Source organism: Carassius carassius, chromosome 3 (assembly GCF_963082965.1).
Source record: "Carassius carassius chromosome 3, fCarCar2.1, whole genome shotgun sequence".
NCBI classification, from domain to species: Eukaryota; Metazoa; Chordata; class Actinopteri; order Cypriniformes; family Cyprinidae; genus Carassius; species Carassius carassius.
In genome coordinates, this window is record NC_081757.1 from 3,221,680 (window position 1) to 3,241,317 (window position 19,638).

Sequence of the window (19,638 nt, forward strand, 5' to 3'; positions counted from 1 at the left end):
AAGTCAGTAGACTGTTTGGTTCCCACATTCTTTAGAACAACTTCTTTTGTGTTCAGCAGAAAAAAAGAAACTCATACAGGTTTGGAACAACATGACGGTCAGTAAATGCTGAAAGAATTTTCAATTTTGCATGAGCTATCACTTAAAGCCATGTAAACCATTAAAAGATACAAGCTGATATAAATTACTTGGGGACAAAAGGTTTCAGCTAGACAGCTTAATTTCTGATCTTTACCTTTTTTAGAGCCTAGATGTTAGTTTGTTTAATACCATGCTGTACTTCCCATCTGTAAAGCTAAAGCACATTTTGGGTAGGTTAATGAGATTAAATGACTACAAATGTAAACAGAACAGACAAACTTCAGGATGCTGTTAACACTTCAGTTTCAGCTGTGAAATAAATATTAAAATAAAAAAGTCTTATGCGGTTCATTTATCAGTTCTTTGTCATGGTTTGATATTCAAATACTACTTTGCTCTTGCTGTGACAGCTTTGAGGCACAAGATAATGCAAGAAAGAAATGAGCATGGATGTCAATGCCATTTTCATTTTGTTATTTTAATCATATGATTGGGTTAAAACAGAAAAATTACTAATTTTGCTGACAAGGCCAAAAAAATTGCATTTTATAGGATAGTTCACCTAACAATAGTCCTTGTTCCACCCGTATCTCTGGATTAAGTCAATGCATATTGCATAGGGGAGAAAAACAAAGTCACTTCTTAGCAGTAAGAGGGAGACAAAGATTGTAGAAAGAGCACTGATCCAAAGAACCAGCTGCTTTCCATGAAACCCAACCTTGACTTTGCAATGACTTTTTATCCAAGGGACAGCCAAAGTAATGAGGGTCCATAACGAGCAAATAATTCCCCCGTTTGCCAGTGCACACACCTAAGATCCCCTTTGAGGAATTGTCTCTGTCTCCTCCCATTATAACAGGTGACCCACGGCTAAGGAAGTGGTCAGAAGATCTTCCAGGGCTTGGTCAAGCTCCTCGCTACACTGCACATGCACTATCCGACAGGAAACATCATACAGCTGGTCAAGAATAAGACTTGCCTCAAATGTCCCAATCCACTCCCTAGATCCCAGGAATGCATCAGGTTTGTCCCCAATTTCCACCAAAGTTTGTTGGGTCTCAAAAAGACTAGGTGAGTGTCTGTGGCTCACACTGTGAGCTTGATTAAAACTCAACCATGAAGCTATGGTCTGAATAGTCCTCTATACACAACCCCAACCTCTGTCATCCTTGCCTTCACAACCATAATGATAATAGAGGCAGTCTCCTGATATCACTGAGCATCTGTCACAGTCTGGAGATGGCTGAGGTGACGTCAGCCCATCATGTGCGTTCTTTACTAAAGCATCCTTCCATGTTTCGTTATTGGCTGTCATCGGAGTTTGTCCACAAACATGTCTACCCCAATCTATACACTCTGTTTTCTTAGGTGCCCCTCTTTCCATGTCTGCACGTGAATATAAGGGATAGTTACCGTTCAAGCACTAAAAATAAATACAAATTAACGTTTCATGTGGTTTCATCGCTTCTTCTTCTGTGGGTTTATTAGAGAGTTGCATATCAGCTTTCAGGTGAAGTGATTTCAATATAAGTGTGCATTTTAAAATCTATATTCTGTTCTTAAGATCACTGTATTTTAAAACAGCCTTTATAATTTTACCTGATTTTTATGTTTTTGCCAAAAACTCCCCTTCCTGGCATAAATGCTTAGAGCACATGACACTACTGAAATCATGGTTAAAGCCTTTTAAATAACACAAAATGTGATCAATTAAAAAATCTGCTTTCCTTTTGATATCGAGGTAATTTGACACTTTATAAAATGATTTCTGAATTTCTGTTAGATTAAAATATTTTCTTATTGAGAGCACATAGACTTTAGAGTGCTTCAGATCTTAACATTGAGTTGTGGGAGAAAATTCCACTAATTTAAAGGCAAGATTTACAGACACGTATTTTTATGAGAAAATAGTATTTTTATTATAGCCTACATATATAATGTTGAGGAAGGTAAATGACTCTTTAGGGCCTTTATACATAAAACGAATGAAATATTTCTAAAAGAAAAGTACAAAAAAATATTTCTGATTACACAGTGATACATGATGGGGGGAAAATGCACTGACAAATTCGGACAACAAAAAATTATGATTTTTTTTTTTTTAGCTATGGTCTATGGTCAAAGCTTATGGGTCCGTGACGTGATTAATGAACGACTCGAAAAACCCGAACAATCATGAGATGAACTAATAAATGCTCTTTCCAGCTCAGACTGCATTGACTGAAACCAATAGACAGTAAAAGAAAACAGGTGAACTAGACTAATTTCAGAATAGAATCTATAGAATTTCGCGCATGCGCGACTGAACGAATCACTCCCTGACGACTCGTTCTTCCCGAGTCACATTAAAGATTCATTCAAAATTAACGAATCGTTCAAGAACGACCCATCACTAATTTGAATCTGAACAATTAGTCAGCAATTAAACAGATTTTTCACTAACACACAACTTAAATTGGGTCACTTCGAGACGGACATCAATTAAAGTAATAATAAATTGCAATTCAGTAGCCTAAGTGAGTGAAAAGTTGAAAAAGTATCATTATAACCGTTGAGTTCCTTCGAAGACGGACTGGCAGGCTGATTTAAACATGTAAAACTTTTTGAACGTTTCATCAAAACAACTGGTAAGGTCTATTGATTTGTTCATTTATTCCTTTGTACGTGATTCGAATTTCACTTTTCGCGCTGTGTGGTTGTTTTTTGCAACTCATTGAAAGACGCTGTGCATGGTCACGCAACTCTGATAAAATATTTCTGCTGTATTTGGGTTAGTGCGGATTTCCCATTTACAGTTACAGACATATGTGCATGTCATTTGTTAGTTTTCACTTTTAATTATTTGGTGCACTGGCTGGCATTTATTAGGAAGTTGTTGATGCATTATTGAAATTATTTTATTTTTAGGATGTTTAACAAAAAGATATCCTACATCCCCTGATTATGCTCATATGCTCAGTTCATCAGTAGGGGGAGCCAGTCATCCTAAAATTAGATCCATTGGACTCTGGCTTTCGGGGAGCACTGCAATGAACTTTAATTTTTCTTTAATTTTCAATGTTCGGTTTTACAGTGTATGAATCAGGTAAGCTACGTTCTGTTACATGTTTATTAATTAATTAGAAATTTCGGTTGTGCAGTAAATGCCAACCTAGAGATGAACATTCTGTGCATTGAATATGTTTTATTGTTATGCATTGTTACAGTTGCTAATCGATTGTCAAAAGATCATGTTTCTCGACTAATGCATTAAGGAATTATATATTTTACATTTTATTTGTTCCCCTTGTTGTATGTTCCCCTAGTTTTATTGTTATCTTAACACTTTGATTGGAGCTTACATTCTTTTTGTTTTTCAGGGCATGTCCACACGTACACAGTATTTTTATCAATTGAGTTTTTCCTTCTTCCATTTAAAAAAATTAAAATAAATCTACATCCACATGAAAACACAAAAGCATGCTATGAAGCACTGTCAAGAGCACGCCAAGCCAAAAGGTGACAACCGTAAAGCCATGTTGTCCAATCAGAAGCCTGAAAAAGTTTATAGTAGGCGGAGATAACAGAGCATGGACACAAGCCAAAATCTGTAGTTTCACTGTGTACTGTACACGATAACGCTGCAGCCAGAGTTTGTGAAATCTTCACCTGGCAGGAGTTTTCAAAAATGCTTGGTTTCTGTGACCTGCTGCTGCGTTTGTGTGTGGACGAATGGCTAAACCGCATGGAAAAAGCTTAGTTGTTTTCTTATGGACAGAAATACTAACCGTCCTCTGTCCATTTCCCAAGACAAACAAAGACCTCTACAACCAGAGAAGCAACACTGGCAGATGTAGTATCACACATTACTCTGCTAATAAAGGTTTCAAAGCAGGAACAATCCCCAAAATATCTCTGGATAGACTGGATGCCATTGTCGCCGGAAAGAAAAACAACTTGTAGGAGTACAAACAAATGGTATGGTAAACACTGTTTTGACCTATCATGTATGTTCATGCATTTAGCTGCATGATGAACTTTATGCATGATACGGCTTTATGTTCTTTTAATCATTAAAATAGATATCCTGTTTTACATAAAAAATGTCCCATGCCATTACCATTTATAGTCGGCCTATTGTGAAACGGTAGACATTTGAAGCTATACAACCCAGCAACCAAATATTTATTATTGAAATAAAATACAGGGATTAAGGTTAAAATATTTCATCAAAATCAATATTATAGTTTACAGTTGGCTTTAGTGGATGCATATAAGATCCATTAAACTGAAAGGGATTTAAACCAAGGTCAAGACACAGCAGGTAGATAATAGAGACACAGAAAAAACATGTATAAAAACAGATCACAAGGTCAAAGAATAGACTACGATAAACAATGTATGATAAGGGATACGTGAATGCTGGCCTGAAATGTAATGTTTTGACTTGAGATAGAATAAAGATGAACACTTAAGATCAGACACAAATCTGGAGAAATTCCAGGACTAACCTTAATATCAGGCCCCTGATGCAAAATACCGTGGTTAGAATGGAAAGAATAAAACCCTGTACCTAAAGAGGTCACACTGTTTGTGGGCGTGTAGTTATGATTCAAGCTGGACACAAGACTGTACGGAAAACTGTAGGTGAGTGGAGGCTTGGCAGGGTCAGAACATATTACACTGTTATTGCATGCAACTTTTCAGAGATTTTATTGCGAATGTGTACATTTTTATTGCTTAAACATTGCATGCTAATAGCATACAGGAATCACTAAGTTAAGTTTTGCCACTTTTTGAAAATGTTTGTTGTCAAAACCTTACTAAGCTCTCAGGTTTAACATTTTCGTTGATGTGTATTGTGAACCTTTCTGTAATATTATGTAAGACACTTGTGACTGCATTACTGTCTTCTCTGTTAACTTCAGCAGTTGTTTAATTACTGCTGTCTTCATTCATGAAATGACCTCAGGATTTCTTTTTGTCCACTAGCAAGCTGTCGGTCATTCTCTAAATGGTTTAACTGTGAATTTGGCATAGTGACATGATTAGCATGTGTCTGCTGTTTAAGACAAAAAAAATTATTTTATTTATTGGCTTTGAAGGGCATGTAGGCTATGTGACTTTATGCACAGCATGTTTTATGCTAACTGAAAGTTAAAAGAAATGGGCAGTGACTATTTGACATCTGCATTTTACATAAAATCAGTATAATTGCACAAATAGCACATGATATGCATTGGGGGTAAAAATAAGCTGGTGAATGATGGTCGTTTGATATCATGTGAAATGACACTGACATTTATTGAAGACATTTTTTTTTATTTGAATGAAGAGAATAAAAAAAAAACAGAATCAGGTTATGATTTATTGTTGAAGGGCTAAATATAATTAAGATTTCTATTGTTTCTGCTTATGAGAGAAAAGACCAAAGCTAGAAATATCCTTATATGCTTACAGTCAGAAAAAGCTGGTAGTCTGTCATTGCAAAGTGCAGATTTTATCAGTAAATGAAGCTCTTTCCAGTCTATTAAAATCCCAACACCTCCTAAAGAGCAGTGTGATATTTATAGCTGAAGATGAAGGGTTCAGGGTGAGAGGAAAAGGTCTTCCTGAAACAATCAGTCAGGTTGTTTAAAACCGTAGAGCCACCAGCAGGCTGTGTGTGGGAGAACACTGCCATATCTGAAGGTTTCCTTTTTTGGCCTAAAGACCCTTATGTTGAAACAGAGTTGGAGCTTCACTTTGTAGTGCATGCATGTAAATTAAAACCAACTGAATTTAAGTTTCACGTGATCCTTCACAAATCATTCTAATACGCTGATTTGTTGCTCAATTATCAATTATTACTTGTGCTTAATTATTATTTTTAAGGGAACTCTACAAGATTATTTGATGAATAGAAAGTTAAAAAGAAGAGCATTTATTTGAAAAAGAATGCATATAAATGCATTTTTTTTAAATGGCACTTTTCATCGGTTTAATGCATCCTTGCTGAATATAAAACTATTTATTTTCTTTATCTGTAGTGAAAGTGAATGTTTGTATATGACACTGTTCATAAAATATTTTGCAGTAAAAGCTGTCTTTAACATTAATAATATTTACTTTGTGCCAAATAAGCATGTTAGAATGATTTCTAAAGTATGTAATTACCATCACAGGAATCCATTATATTTTAAAATGTATTATGATGGGAAAAAGTTATTTTAAATTATAAGACTATTTTGCAATATTAACATTTATTAATATTATAATCTTGAATAATAATAGTTTTAACCATATTGTTATCATTGTTTACTGCATTTATTTGACCAACAATAAATTAAAATGCTGAAATATGATTAAAATAACTGTTTTCTGTTTTAATATATTTACATTTATTATTATTATTATTTAAATATGCTGCCATGTTGCCAAAAAATATCTTACTGATGATAAAATCTTACTTACCAAAACTATTGAACAGTGTGTGTGTGTGTGTGTGTGTGTGTGTGTGAGAGAGAGAGAGTGTGTTGTGTGTGTGTGTGTGTGTGTATTCTATGTAAGGACTATAAAGAGAACCACTAACAGGGCAACAGTCTGAAAGAAAGCTTTACCCGTTGAACTCAAGATAATTAATTCAGGATGCCTCTTATTCAGAAACAATAACTTCCGACAGGCCACGTTAAAGGCTCCGACCTCCCCGTCCTCTATTCTATTATGTAAGTTTCCTGTCTTGTGGCGCGCCACTGGACCTCAAACAAGGAGACTAATCTAGCTCTCTTTCCATTCAGGAATAAAGAGAGTCATTCTCTCTTACTATGCAGGTCTCCCTCTTATTCTCACCCACTGTCTCTCTCTTCATCTCTGCAGTGCTTCTGGTTGTCTTTGTTTTCTAGTAAAAAGGGGAGGGTGTCCTTGGGTCTTCCTCCCACACATAACCCCCTTCACTTTTTTTTTTAGTCATCCCAATTTCAATGACAGGGTCCAAGCCTCGGAGTCACTATGCCGAGACTCCCCCGCCCTCGCCCCCTCCCCAGCCATCACACATGTTCCACAGCACGTACCTTGTCTCTCTTTGCTCTCGGTTTGGCTCAGGCAGAGCAAACAGTAGTTTGATCAAACAAGACAACAAATGATTTAGAAAGATTTAGAGCCATGACAACAAACATGGTGTCTGTAGGCAATACAAGAACTTGTCTACGTGTTCGCAAACACCTTATTATTGTGATGTTTACTAAAACAGAGGAAATAATAAACGGTGATATCCAAACAGTTTTTATGGCTTTGTGAGCTGCAAAGCATGATATCTATCACAAACAGTGTAAGCGATACAGAACTTGGCTGTGTGTGTGTGTGTGTGCGCAAACAACTTAGAATTCTTGTTTATTGAAACAGATGAAATAAAATACAGTGAATGTGTGTTATATCTCATGGAAACAGGTAAAGATATTAGAAGCAAATATAGAAAGATATAAGTAAAACAGGAAAGAGGTTTGAGGTTATTATATTTTATAAACAAGAAAACAACAATTCTCATATTGGTGGAAGCATTTGAACAAATAGAGAGACCTTTATCGATTATCTTTAGAATTGAGAGGAGTTGGGCCTCGTGCATATACTTGGAATCATATACATTGTACAACTGCTGCCCAAACAACTTGTATTCTGTCATCCTTTAACAAATAGACCTGCCTGAAAGAGCACGGGAAGTACATGTGCTGCACGTAAAAAATGTATTCTTCTGTTGATGCACTGAAAGGAAACTTATTTAAGACTGACTATAGACTAATGAAACCGATATCTAATTCAGCTTAGTAATCTTTGGCTGTACTTACTCTGGCCAAAAAGAAAGAAAAAAGCCACACAAGTAACCTTTGTGCCTTCGACAAAATCCATAGAAATTCTGTCTTGTGAATGCCCTCTAGAGATGTATAAATAAACTTTATTGATTCCTGAGGGTAAATTCAGTAGCTTTGAACTCTGTACACTCTTTTTCTTCTCAGTGACCCAGTCTTTTTTCCTGGATAGACTCCCTTTACCTTCCTGAATTACACTATTCTGCGCCAATTATATTTAAAACCTTTTGAAGTGTAATATTCCTGATGTTTTTTGTGATCCTGAACCACAAACCAGCCATGAAAGCTAAATAAATAACCTTTCCTTTGACGTATGGTTTGTTAGGATAGGACAATATTTGTCAGAAACTATTTGAAAAATCTGGAATCTGAGGGTGCAAAAAAAAAAAAAGTCTAAATATTGAGAAAATCGCCTTTACAGTTGTACAGATAAAGTTCATAGCAATGCATGTTACTAATCAAAAATTTAGTTTTTAAATATTTATGGTGGGAAATGTACTAAATATCTTCATGGAACATGACCTTTACTTAATATCCTAATGATTTTTGGCATAAAATAAAAATGTATCATTTTGACCCATATGTTGCTATAATATACCAGTGCACAACCCGTGGTTTTGTGGTCCAGGGTCACATTTGTCCATTTGCCAGACAATATAAAGTAGTACTGATACTTTTTCTCCTTAATTTTAGACTACACCTGCCAGAGCCAACATCTGAAACAACTTCCAGAGATTCCAAATTTGAGCTCCAAATAAATTTAACACTTGAACACAAGGTTTCCGAAAAGAGGTTTTCACAGGGATGCCAGAGAAGAACCATTTTGGGTTTCCCAAAGGACATTTCAGTAAACCTTTCTGAAACAAACATTTATTTTCTTAGTGTGAAGAGCATTTGAATAATCTAAAGAGCTTTTTTCACTCTATAAAGAACCTTTTGTGGAATGGAAATGTTCCATGAATGTTAAAGGTTCTTCATGAAACCAAAGATGCCGTTAAAGGACTTTAATGTATAATCATGTAATGAATTTAAACATATTATGCGGTTCATGGTGGTTCATGATGTTAAAGTTCCCCTGCCAATTAATTAATATAAATAAGAAATAACACTAAACAAAATCTGTAAAAAAAAAAAAAAAAAAGAAACTATACATAATTTGAAGGAATTAATTTTTTTAAGGGTTTCACTAGTATTTTGCATTTAACATTGCAATGCATTGTGGTTTAGAGTTAACACAAATGTCTGTAAAATTAATGGATGATGTCCCGTGTAATCATCTGCCAGTATTTTATTTAATTATTTCTTTTTACAGTGAAAGGTGGAGTTAATGTGGTGAAGGGAATCTGCTGATGATGTATACATCTTTATTGTGATTAACTTTAATTTATAACTTGGCCTATAACTAAATGTTATGGTTGCAAAATGACCTAAAATGATAAAAGTTTAGTTGCTACCTGAAAGTTACCTATTTATAGGCCTACTTTACTTTTTAACATCTCTAAAGATAGTCCCCCTGGTCTTGGATGATTGCAAAACCGTAGTAATTTGTTTGATTTACCTCCTTGTTGGCTTGAGATCTCCAAGCTATAGTTTACTACTGGCATACAACTTGTTATCTACCTATATACACATATATTTAAACAGGACCTAATTCTTACCAATTTAAAGGTATGCTGAATGAACATGAAGAACTGCTTATCAGACCCTAAACACAAGCAAACATGAGTATTGTTTCATCTCTTAGTGTTACCTCCCTTGTTTGGAAGTATACAGTGGAAAATTGAGCTAAAAGATCATTGTAAATTGCCTTGAGAGGAAGCCGTGCTAACCCTCTTTGGTGCGCTATTTACTTTGAGAAAACTGATATTATGTGAGTAACAATGAAAGACTAATCCTTTCCAAAACAGGAAGTTGATCTGATAACTATCACGAGACTGTTATATTTTATTTTTATTTTCAAAGTCATGAATTGAAAATAAATAAATACGCATTAGGGAACCGATGAGTGCTGACAATACCTTAAAAAGCTTCGGTTGCAATTAATGGGCAATAGACGGAGCTATGGACGAAACAGAGAGGATCCTGTAAGAACTGGATTCTGAGATGCAGATAACCAGTGAGTAAATTAAACGGCTTAAGTCTGTCTGTCTTTTTTTTTTTTATTTTTTTTTTTTTATCCTGCCTGAAGTTTATCAATTTTTGTAGCAGTCTGATTCCATTCTCCACCTCTTTCTGAACATTAAAGAGAGAGGTCCACCTTTTCTGCTATGTCGCGGTGCGCTTTCGTGGAGTGAGGGGGAATTTACATTCATAGAAAGCTTGCCAATAGGGTGCTGCACAGCCGAGCGGATCGCAGTACGTGCTCGTGGGAAGGGACGGTGTCATTGTATTTGATCGCGTGTGCGTCCCACAGAGTGCTTGGAGGCTCGTGCGTCTGTGCTCGAGGCTATCCATGTCTTTTGTGCCACCAGCTGAGCAGGCTTTGCGCGATATTTGTCATTTTTAATCATGTGTTTGAAAAATGCCAAGTTGTTTTGCGAATGTTTCACGGTTCAGGTAAGATACGCTTTTATCAAACTGATTCTTACTGTCTTAACGTGCATTTAAAAAAAATATTTTTTGTTGTTTTGTCGAGTAAAATTCATACTGAAAGGAATGAATGGCAAACAATATGTTTAACGTTGTTTATACAGCATGCATTATATTGAGAGGAGAGCCAAACAGTCCCAAATCGTATTATTCTGACACTACGAAAGTGAACACGCGAAAGTGCTTGGGGATAGTGGGGCAGTTTATCACTGCAATTAAAAAAATGTGCATGTAGAAATAATAACAATACATTGATTTAAAACTGTAATTCCCATTGTGCTCAGTCACATCACTTTTTTAAAGATATTATTGACCAAGGAAGTTTCAGCTTGCAATCTATTTGTGTTGGACTTTCCCATGCATGACCTAGCATCTTTATTAAACATGAGTTTTACATTACAATGAGAGCTGACTCATTGTAAAATTGCTGCATCATCAAAAGTTGACAGTGGACTAGCAAATTCTGTTCTGAAATGAGGTCCCGTGTAATGGGACAATGACTTTGCAGAAAAATCTCAATTGCAGATCATGGGATGATCACACATGGCTTCTCCCTTGATTTTACCTGTAAGAAAAAAAATGCAATGAGAAACATTGTAGATTCAGGTTTAAGTGTATTTTCCTGATTGAGCTCTTTGTCGTTATACTTTCTATAATTTCTACTGCCAAAATACACTTTAAAAACTTCGAAAAAAATCTTTATTTTATTGATGTAGTGGATATTTATTCATGTAGTCAATGTATACATGCTTCAATTTAAATATTGGTTTGATCTAATGGTTGTAATTCAAGATTTCACTCTTTTTTTATATATAATTATTTCTATTATTTATTATATGTTCTAACCCAGTAAAATAATGTACCATTCTAAAAGTTGGTCAGTTGGTTTAAAAAATAAATAAATAAATAAAACGTTTACATTGTTTCACACAAATCCAGTTTCACAAAAATGAATCGCATGTTGTTCAAAACACCCTGAACATTTTTTATCACAATCTACACAATAATGTTAAGCAGAACAGCTGTTTTTAACTGCGATAAAAAGAAATGCAGCAAATCAGCATATTAGACTGATTTCTGAAGATCATGTGACACTGAATACTGGAATAATGGCTGCTGAAAATTCAGCTTTGTCATCACAGGAATAAATTACATTTCAAAGTATATTTCATTTAAAATAAGTTGTTTTAAATTGTAATAATATAAACACAAAATTACTGTTTTTACTGTTTTGATTAAATAAAATGCAGTGCTGGTGAGCATTAGATACTACTTTTCAAAACAGAAAAAATCTCACTGATCCCTAAACTATTGAACAGAAACTAAAACAAATGTATATATGGGGGGAGGTGACAGCATCCATGCATGGTGGTCTCTTAAGTGACCTGTAGTAGCTGGGTCACTATGAGAGGTGGAGGTGGAGGTGGGGGCTACCTAAAATAAACAGAGCTCTGTGCTCATATGTTGAAGTGGGGAGGCCACACGTAATTAAATTATGTGACTGTGAAATGCTGGAGTCTTGGTCAGATGGAATATAGGTCTAGTTCCTGGAAAAGCTGTTAGAGATGGTCTGATTACATGGTGGACGTGCGCTTTGTAGCATTCAGACAGTTCTTAGATTTTCGACAGGTCATGGTGTCAACAGAACTTCTGTTGCCTTCGTGACAAGACGCCATTCTCTGCCAAGATCAGCAGTAAAGTCATTTGTCAAGCTGAGGCCTAAAGTGAGATCACATCCACTCATCTAAAAGTCTAAAGGAAATTCTGATCATTGATGTTCTACACTAAATTTTGACCAACCTGGAGTTCTACATTACATGTGCTCAAAATCAGAGCATCTCCAGAGGGTACATCTGCTTTGATAAGAGACCTATTGCGTCATAACCCACTAAAGCTGAAAGACTGCATTCAAAGACATAAATGCCAGAATATCACACGACTAACTACATAGAATGTATACTTATTCATGCGGGACTTATCTGCCTTAAACTGTGTAAAAAGTGTGTCTTAGGAAGCAATAGGAAGAGATTAGAATTACCATTTGTTGCCACTGCAAATATGTATTTTTATCGTTTAATTTCTGCTTTGACTCAGACCTTAGGTTTCACACAATCTGACACGCATGTGATAGAGGATTAGATGCTGCAGACCAGACATACACAAACACTCTTTCTGTGTAATCTGTCTCTTTATTCCTGATAGACAGAGCATTCAGCACGGTGTGGGTGTGTCTTTTTCTTCATGAATAGAATTTTCTGCTTTTTTCAGGGCATAATGTTGGTGACTTGTATCTTGGTTATGATATTTGGTGGTTTTAGTTAGTTCTTTACAGTTATCGATTTATTTATCTTAGACAGAGAATGCAGTCAAATGGTTATTTACAGCATGCACATGATGGAAATCTTTCACTTTTACAAATTGAGACATCTTAATCTTGTAGAGCAACAAGGAACAGAGTGGCACTTCATATTTTAACTGGAAATCACAGGATCTAAAGACCACACCAAAGATGATAACTGTAATTATAAATATTTAATAATGGCTCTAATTCTATGAGAATTGGGAAGTTTGCACCATAACTGTAATGATAACAACACAGAAGAATAACATCATTGGAATCACATTCAAAATTATTTTAAGCTGATGAATGGTAATATATTGAGCTAGTCATTATCCATCATTCAGCTTGAGCATTGAAAGCAACAGATATAACTGACATGACTGAAGCATGTCCATATAATAAGCAGAACATTATCGTATAGTTGTCTTAGTAGTTATTATTTCTTGATGTTAACATTGTGAAAACTGAGAGCTGCATGAACAGGTGCTGGACTACAGATGATAAAAGGTGTAGTTAAGATGCCAGATGAGCAGAAGTACTTCATATTAATACAAAATCACTTCATATACCTCTTTACCTAAACATAGGAGTGCTCCACCTTGTGGCAAGTCTTGTTACTATGGGTTAAAATCACATTTGCTTTAGTCTCTGTAAGATAAAATCAAAGTCAGGTTTGTTGTTATTTTTGAGTATTAAGTTGTATTGTTTTTAAGTGAGTATATACGCCCTTAAATATTTGTCAAAATGATATCAAATACAACAAACTGAGTTATTAAACATAAAGCATAATTAAACTGTAATTACAAATTAAACGAATATTTGTTCAATTATGATTCAAAGCAATTTATTGTTTTCAACATTTATGTTTTATATAGAAACATTTTGTACATAATAAATAATTTTGTACAATAATGTTAATATCTGTTTCTCTTAAATGTGTAATATCGTATTAAAGTGTCATTACAGTTTTACACTGACCTTCATTTGTTCTATGCATGCCAGGACTCTTTACCGTACTGCTGATGGTGCTGGAGTGGACCCGTCCAGGCCTGTCCTCCCCATTACGCCCCATCTGTGACCTGCGCGTCCTCGACCATTTTATTAAGGAGGCTTGGGATGCAGAGGCTGCTATGGTGAGAGACATGCACATGATGGCTGTAATTTTATAAACACGTTTCATTGTAACTCCAAGCAGTTCACTTTCTTTCTTTTCATCTGTGCAGTTCTTTAGCACATATCTGCAATGCCAAGTGTGCAGTCCGTCCTCTTGGCGTGTGCCCTCTCTAGCGGTTTCTGATCACTTGTGAATGACTCCTTACCCACTGACAGAGTTCCCACATGACTTTGAAATAAATGAAGCTGGATAAATTGTCTTCTGTAGAACTGCTTTCTAGCTAAATTTCATAACTGTTATTGAAATTAATTGATTGAAAATAATAAAGATCTGCTTATAGCTGAATTAAACGTTTTATATTTTGATTAACCTAGCACAAGCTGAATTAACAATCAACGCACTTGAGCTGAATAATGCCAATTCAAAAGTTAAATCATGTTTCCTAATGAACTTTGCTAATACTGACACTGTCATTGAACTAATCTGAGCTGAATAATGATGCTTTTGTCTTTTTGGAGCCGTTGTATTTGTTTCAGAATTTAAGGGGTTTGCAACATTAATACTGTTATTTTCTTGTGTAGGACTGTTATGCTGCTTTGAAACAATTTCTGTTGTGTAACGTGCTGCATTAATAAATGACTTGAATGTTTTTGCTATCGCAGAGAGCGTGTAAGGATGCTTGCAGCATTGCAACAAACTTCACTGTTCCTCTGACAAGAGTTGATTTTGATGTCTGGGAAGCAATGAATGTAAGTTGTCCTGCATGTTCCCGTTGTGAAGATTTTAATATAATATAGATGAATATCTTATAAATAATGTGGTTAACACATTCCTTTATGAATATATTCTGTATGTCACTTCAGATAGAGGAGAAAGCTCAGGAGGTCCAGTCAGGCTTACACGTGCTGAACGAGGCCATCAGCTCATTACAGGCATCTAATCAGACTGACGTGCTACAGTCCCACGTAGATGCCAGTATTAGCAACATTGCCAGCATCAGACAAGTGCTGCGAAGTGTCAGCATACCGGTGAGTTCATACAGGTCACTTGGAGAACGAGAAGTCTCTTATGCTCACCAGGGCTGCAGTTAAAATGGATTCAAAACAGTTATATTGTGAAATGTTGTTACAATTGTTTTCTATTTTTAAATATATTTTATTCCTGGGATGTCAAAGCTGAATTACTCCTGTCTTCAGTGTCACCTGATCCTTCAGAAATCATTCTAATATGCTGATTGTTACATTTCTTATCATTATCGGTGTTAAAACAAACAGGTTCTTTGTAACTTTTTCTGTTCTTGCCGAGTAAACTTTTGAACCATTGTGCTTTAGAATGACATTTTTCATTAGCAGAACCAAACTGACATATACTTGCATGCATTTGGCATGTGTACAGTGCATTTAAGCTGTACTTTTCATTCAATATACACAAATTACATCAGCTTCTCTGTTTTCTGACGTCTTGCTCTACCACTCAAGCTACAGGAACAGGAAAATGGATGTTATGCTAATCAAGTGTAGTGCACTACAAACTTTTGTCAACTACAGGAAGAAAGCATGTTCGTCACATCACGGTGATTGTGTCATTGTGTCGTAGTGCCAGATAAAAACAACCAGAGGCTATGGGACTACACTCTCAGCTGAAAACAATAGGAATAGAAATTAAGAAATAAAATGGAAATTAAGCATTATATTGTGTTGTGTTAAAGGAACAGTTCACCCAACTATGACAATATGCTGAGGACATCCATGAAACAGATACGTTTTTCTTTATTGGAAGAGATTTGGTGAAATTTAGGATTACATCAGTTGCTAACTAATGGATCCTTTGCATTGAATGGGTGCCGTCAGAATGAGAGTCCCAACAGCTGATGATATCCCATTCACTGCAGAGGATCTATTGGGGAGTAAGTAATGTAGTGCTAAATGTCTCCAGTTCTGTTCTATTGAGATCTGAGGTCGAGTACATTTTCCGCAAATTTAAAGTAAAACTTAATGGAAAATGTTCCAGTAGAAAATCACCAGTAGTTTTGTTACAGATTGTGTTTTTTTTCTTCCAGTCAGTATAGAAAAGTTATCTAGAATTTAAAAGCACTAATATGAGAATTTTAAGTATTAGTTGCACTGCATTATTACTCTCTAACCCATTTCCCTCTGTCCCTCAGGAATATGTACCTCCTTCCAGCGGTGGAGAAGACGAGGAGACACAGAAAGTATCATCTATCTCAGAGCTGTTTCAGGTCCACAGCAACTTCCTGCGGGGAAAAGTGCGTCATCTGCTTGCCAGTGCACCTGTCTGCAAACAAGGTGTCAGCTGATAGACAATTTTGAGAAAGGGCCAAACTAATTGGAGCTCCTCATATCAGGAGGGCAGGATAATGGGCTATTACAAAGGATATGTTGCTGAGGTTTGAATGACTGGGAGTTGTAGCACTTTGAAAGATTTACTCACAAAGGGAAAAGAAGACATCCCCAAGAATGCAAAGCGCCCGCTTTGGCTGCCTTTGCAGACCCACCTATGTTACTTGGCAAAATCAACCAAACGCAATCATGAAACTTCAAGAAATCACTCCTCTTTCCCCACATGACTGTTGGCACTTGCCCAGCTCGACTGGGAAGGTTTATCTGGGACTTTTTTTTTGGAAGTGTTTTGTATTGCTTATAAAATTGTCATTATTTATATAGATGATATTTCTTAGAGCTGGAATCACTTGCTTTTCCAGGTTCTTTTCTGAGACTATTCAAGTGAAGACCTTTCTTCCTCCATTTACTGTGGCCTGAAGCACCTCCAAACATTGAACTGTTGATAGAGAAGCCTATTTATCAATATTAAATATGCACTGTAGGTTTTATATTCACTTCGGTGTTACGTCTGTGTGTGTGTACGTATGTGTGACTTTTGTGAATGCTGCAGGGAATGTTTTGAGCTTCGGGGTGGAAGGTTGTAATGCTGAATTCTTACGGGTCAGTTGGGGTGAACAGGAAGAAGGACTAGATTGCTGCTTGTCGAGGGAATTGGAAGCTTTCGTGAGAGCTGATGAGGCTTTGCGTTAGCTCATGTCTGAATTACGCGGTCTTGTGCAGATAACGTCGCTTCCAGGAAAAATATTGATTGGTGTGTGTATGACGAACATCCTGGCCTGCTTCCACTTTACGCACGACGCTGCATATTTGCCTTTGGGAAATGATCGTAAGGTTGACATTTTGTTTTATTTTTCTGTGAAACTTGTGTTTTTCGTAAATAGCCTGTTTTTTTTACGTCTGTCAATCAGTCTCCGTCTAGATGCTACAAAGTATGTTTGTAGATGTTTTTTTTCCTGTTGTTTTGCTGTTGTGTGGTTGATGTGCTTTCATCACAATGTCATTTGGTATTCAAATACAAAGTACTATTCTTAGCTTAAAATAGAAATGTAAAAACAAGGAGAGAGGAAGTTTTTCTTTTTGTCTTATGAAGCATCTCTGCTGAGAATGTCAATACACTGCTCACAATTCTGTAAATACATGTGATTCCAAATTCCAAAGAATTTGATGAGAAAACAAGTGCTTTATTAGCTATGATAGAGAGAACTAGACATACATTATGCCTTAGACAGGAGGATTATAAAATAAGTACTGGATTTTTGTCATGTTTCCAATGAAGGAATTTAGTCACACCACTAAATATTTTTGAAAACCCTTTTGTGTCATTCCTTTTCACTCTACTTGCCACCAAAATATCTGCTCTTTTAGTTTGGTCAAGATTGGATGGACAAACATTTTGATACAGTATACTTAATAAAAGCAAATCTGATCTATGACTGATCAGCCATCAGATGTCAACCCTCTGCATCTTTCAGATATATTTAAGCTTAGCTGTTTATTCCCAACCTTGCTAACATGCCATCTCCATTTCCCACTCAGAAAGTTATACATATTACCATTTTTATGGCATCTGTGCCCCATAGCCACACACTTGGTGAAAGCAGACCCTTGTCAAATCTGTCAATAATAGCCAAAAGCATTTTACAGATGAACAATATGGGTATTATTCTTAAGTTATAACATTAAAGTTTAATAATAATAATAATATTATTTTATATTTTATTTATACATAGAATAATTTATCCTTAAAATAGACTATAACTATAAACAGAAAGAGGAAAACCACAGTCTAACAATGTCTTTTTACTTTCCATTTAACTGAGCTTTGAAACACAACTGATGCGTGATCTTTTGGTTACATTTTCACTACACATGAGAAAACAAATACATAATCTGACATATAATTCTGAAGGTGGGAAAAATATATGATACGGCACATTTCCTTTCTACATTGTTGCTCAAATGAAACATTCAAGAACACCACAGAAATTAAATAAGCTTCAGGCCGAACCAGAACAGAGTCATGCAAAATAAAACAGACATCACCTTTAAACCACTCACACATAACACGAACATTGCATGAATGTTTATGAAGTCTTTGAGGTTGTCATTTGTTGTGTTAATACTTATACTGGCTCTATGGGTTGGGATAAAACACCTTGATGTGTATTGCGGAGTTATTACGGGTGCGTGTGAGCGGCTCCGCCGACTCATCCGGGTCATCGGGCTCCAGGTCATCTATGAGCTCTACGGTGGACGTGTTGGCCGCCAGCTGCAGAGCACCCTGGCTGGACGTCTGGAGCTGCAGGGCGATATTTATGGCCCGGTTGATGGCCAGTCCCAGACCGTGGATGCAGATTTCCCTATGAGCGTCCAGAAGCTTCTGACACCTCGCCAGCTGGGCCTTGAAGTCTGTTTTCATGTTGACGTAGACGTCGTTCCGTCGTTTGGGCAGTTTGCGAGGCAGACGCTTGCGGAGGGTGAACTCCATCGGGTCCATCTCAAGCGTTGGGCCCTCTGGGGCGGGCACCATCGGGTTATGGGCTACAGAAGGGGACACTGGGATGCGTGGCTCAGCCATGTCAAAACACGGGAAAAGTTCTGTACCGAAAGAACAAGAAGTTAATCAACGCTTAATGATGATATGTTGTGGTTGTTGTTGTTGTTTTCAGCGAGTGAAAATGACACACAGCAGACCTGTGAACACTCATAAATGTTATAAATTAGCACTAAGGTTAGCAACTGAATATATTCACATATTCATTATTTAGGTTTACATATCAATTAGTACAAAATAGCTAAATAAATGGCGACTTTTGTTTGTTTAAATCAAAAGTCTTTTGATTGACTTGATTGAACCGATTCATATGAGTCAATCGGTTCCGGAATCGGACTAACGTTACACTCTATGTTAGAGATCTATTAAAAAGAACCGACTCATGTGAGTCCTCGTTCATGAATCGTCGGTCGCGCTGTTTGTTTAACTGTAACGTTAACGTTACACCGTTGCGGCGTGGCGAAACAGAAATAAATGAAACACTATTAACGTTACTGTTTTTCGTTCCGTTCCGTAAACATTCGGTCCTGGCATTTATTTTTAATGAAACCTGTTCTCAGTTCCCTAGAAATAACTAAGCCATAATCATCATTATCCATATACTACATTATTTGTTTTTGAGAGCGAGTACTACCTTGAATTAGATGGGCTTGTTTTTCAGCTGCACTCAAACTAGCTGGTAAATAAATGAATCTTCGTATTTCTTCTTTTAATTTTATTTACGCTTTACTTAAAGGTGTATCTACCAACACCATCTGTGTATTTGCAGTATTGTC

General features: G+C 36.2%; 1 protein-coding gene and 2 pseudogenes across 1 annotated transcript; 1 reads left to right on the forward strand and 2 right to left on the reverse strand.

Moving 5' to 3' along the window:
* Positions 1-22: 22 nt before the first annotated feature.
* Positions 23-1,550, reverse strand: LOC132113662 (inactive Ufm1-specific protease 1-like; annotated as a pseudogene).
* Positions 1,551-9,752: 8,202 nt separating this feature from the next.
* Positions 9,753-17,619, forward strand: LOC132116276 (erythropoietin-like; annotated as a pseudogene).
* Positions 17,620-18,093: 474 nt separating this feature from the next.
* Positions 18,094-19,595, reverse strand: LOC132116290 (ribonuclease P protein subunit p20-like). Its single transcript, XM_059525067.1, has 2 exons — positions 19,497-19,595; positions 18,094-18,906 (listed from the first exon to the last, which is right to left on the reverse strand). The coding sequence occupies exon 2, from the start codon at positions 18,884-18,886 to the stop codon at positions 18,443-18,445; it is 444 nt and encodes a 147-aa protein (XP_059381050.1). The 5' UTR covers positions 18,887-18,906; positions 19,497-19,595; the 3' UTR covers positions 18,094-18,442.
* Between the last annotated feature and the right edge of the window lie 43 nt (positions 19,596-19,638).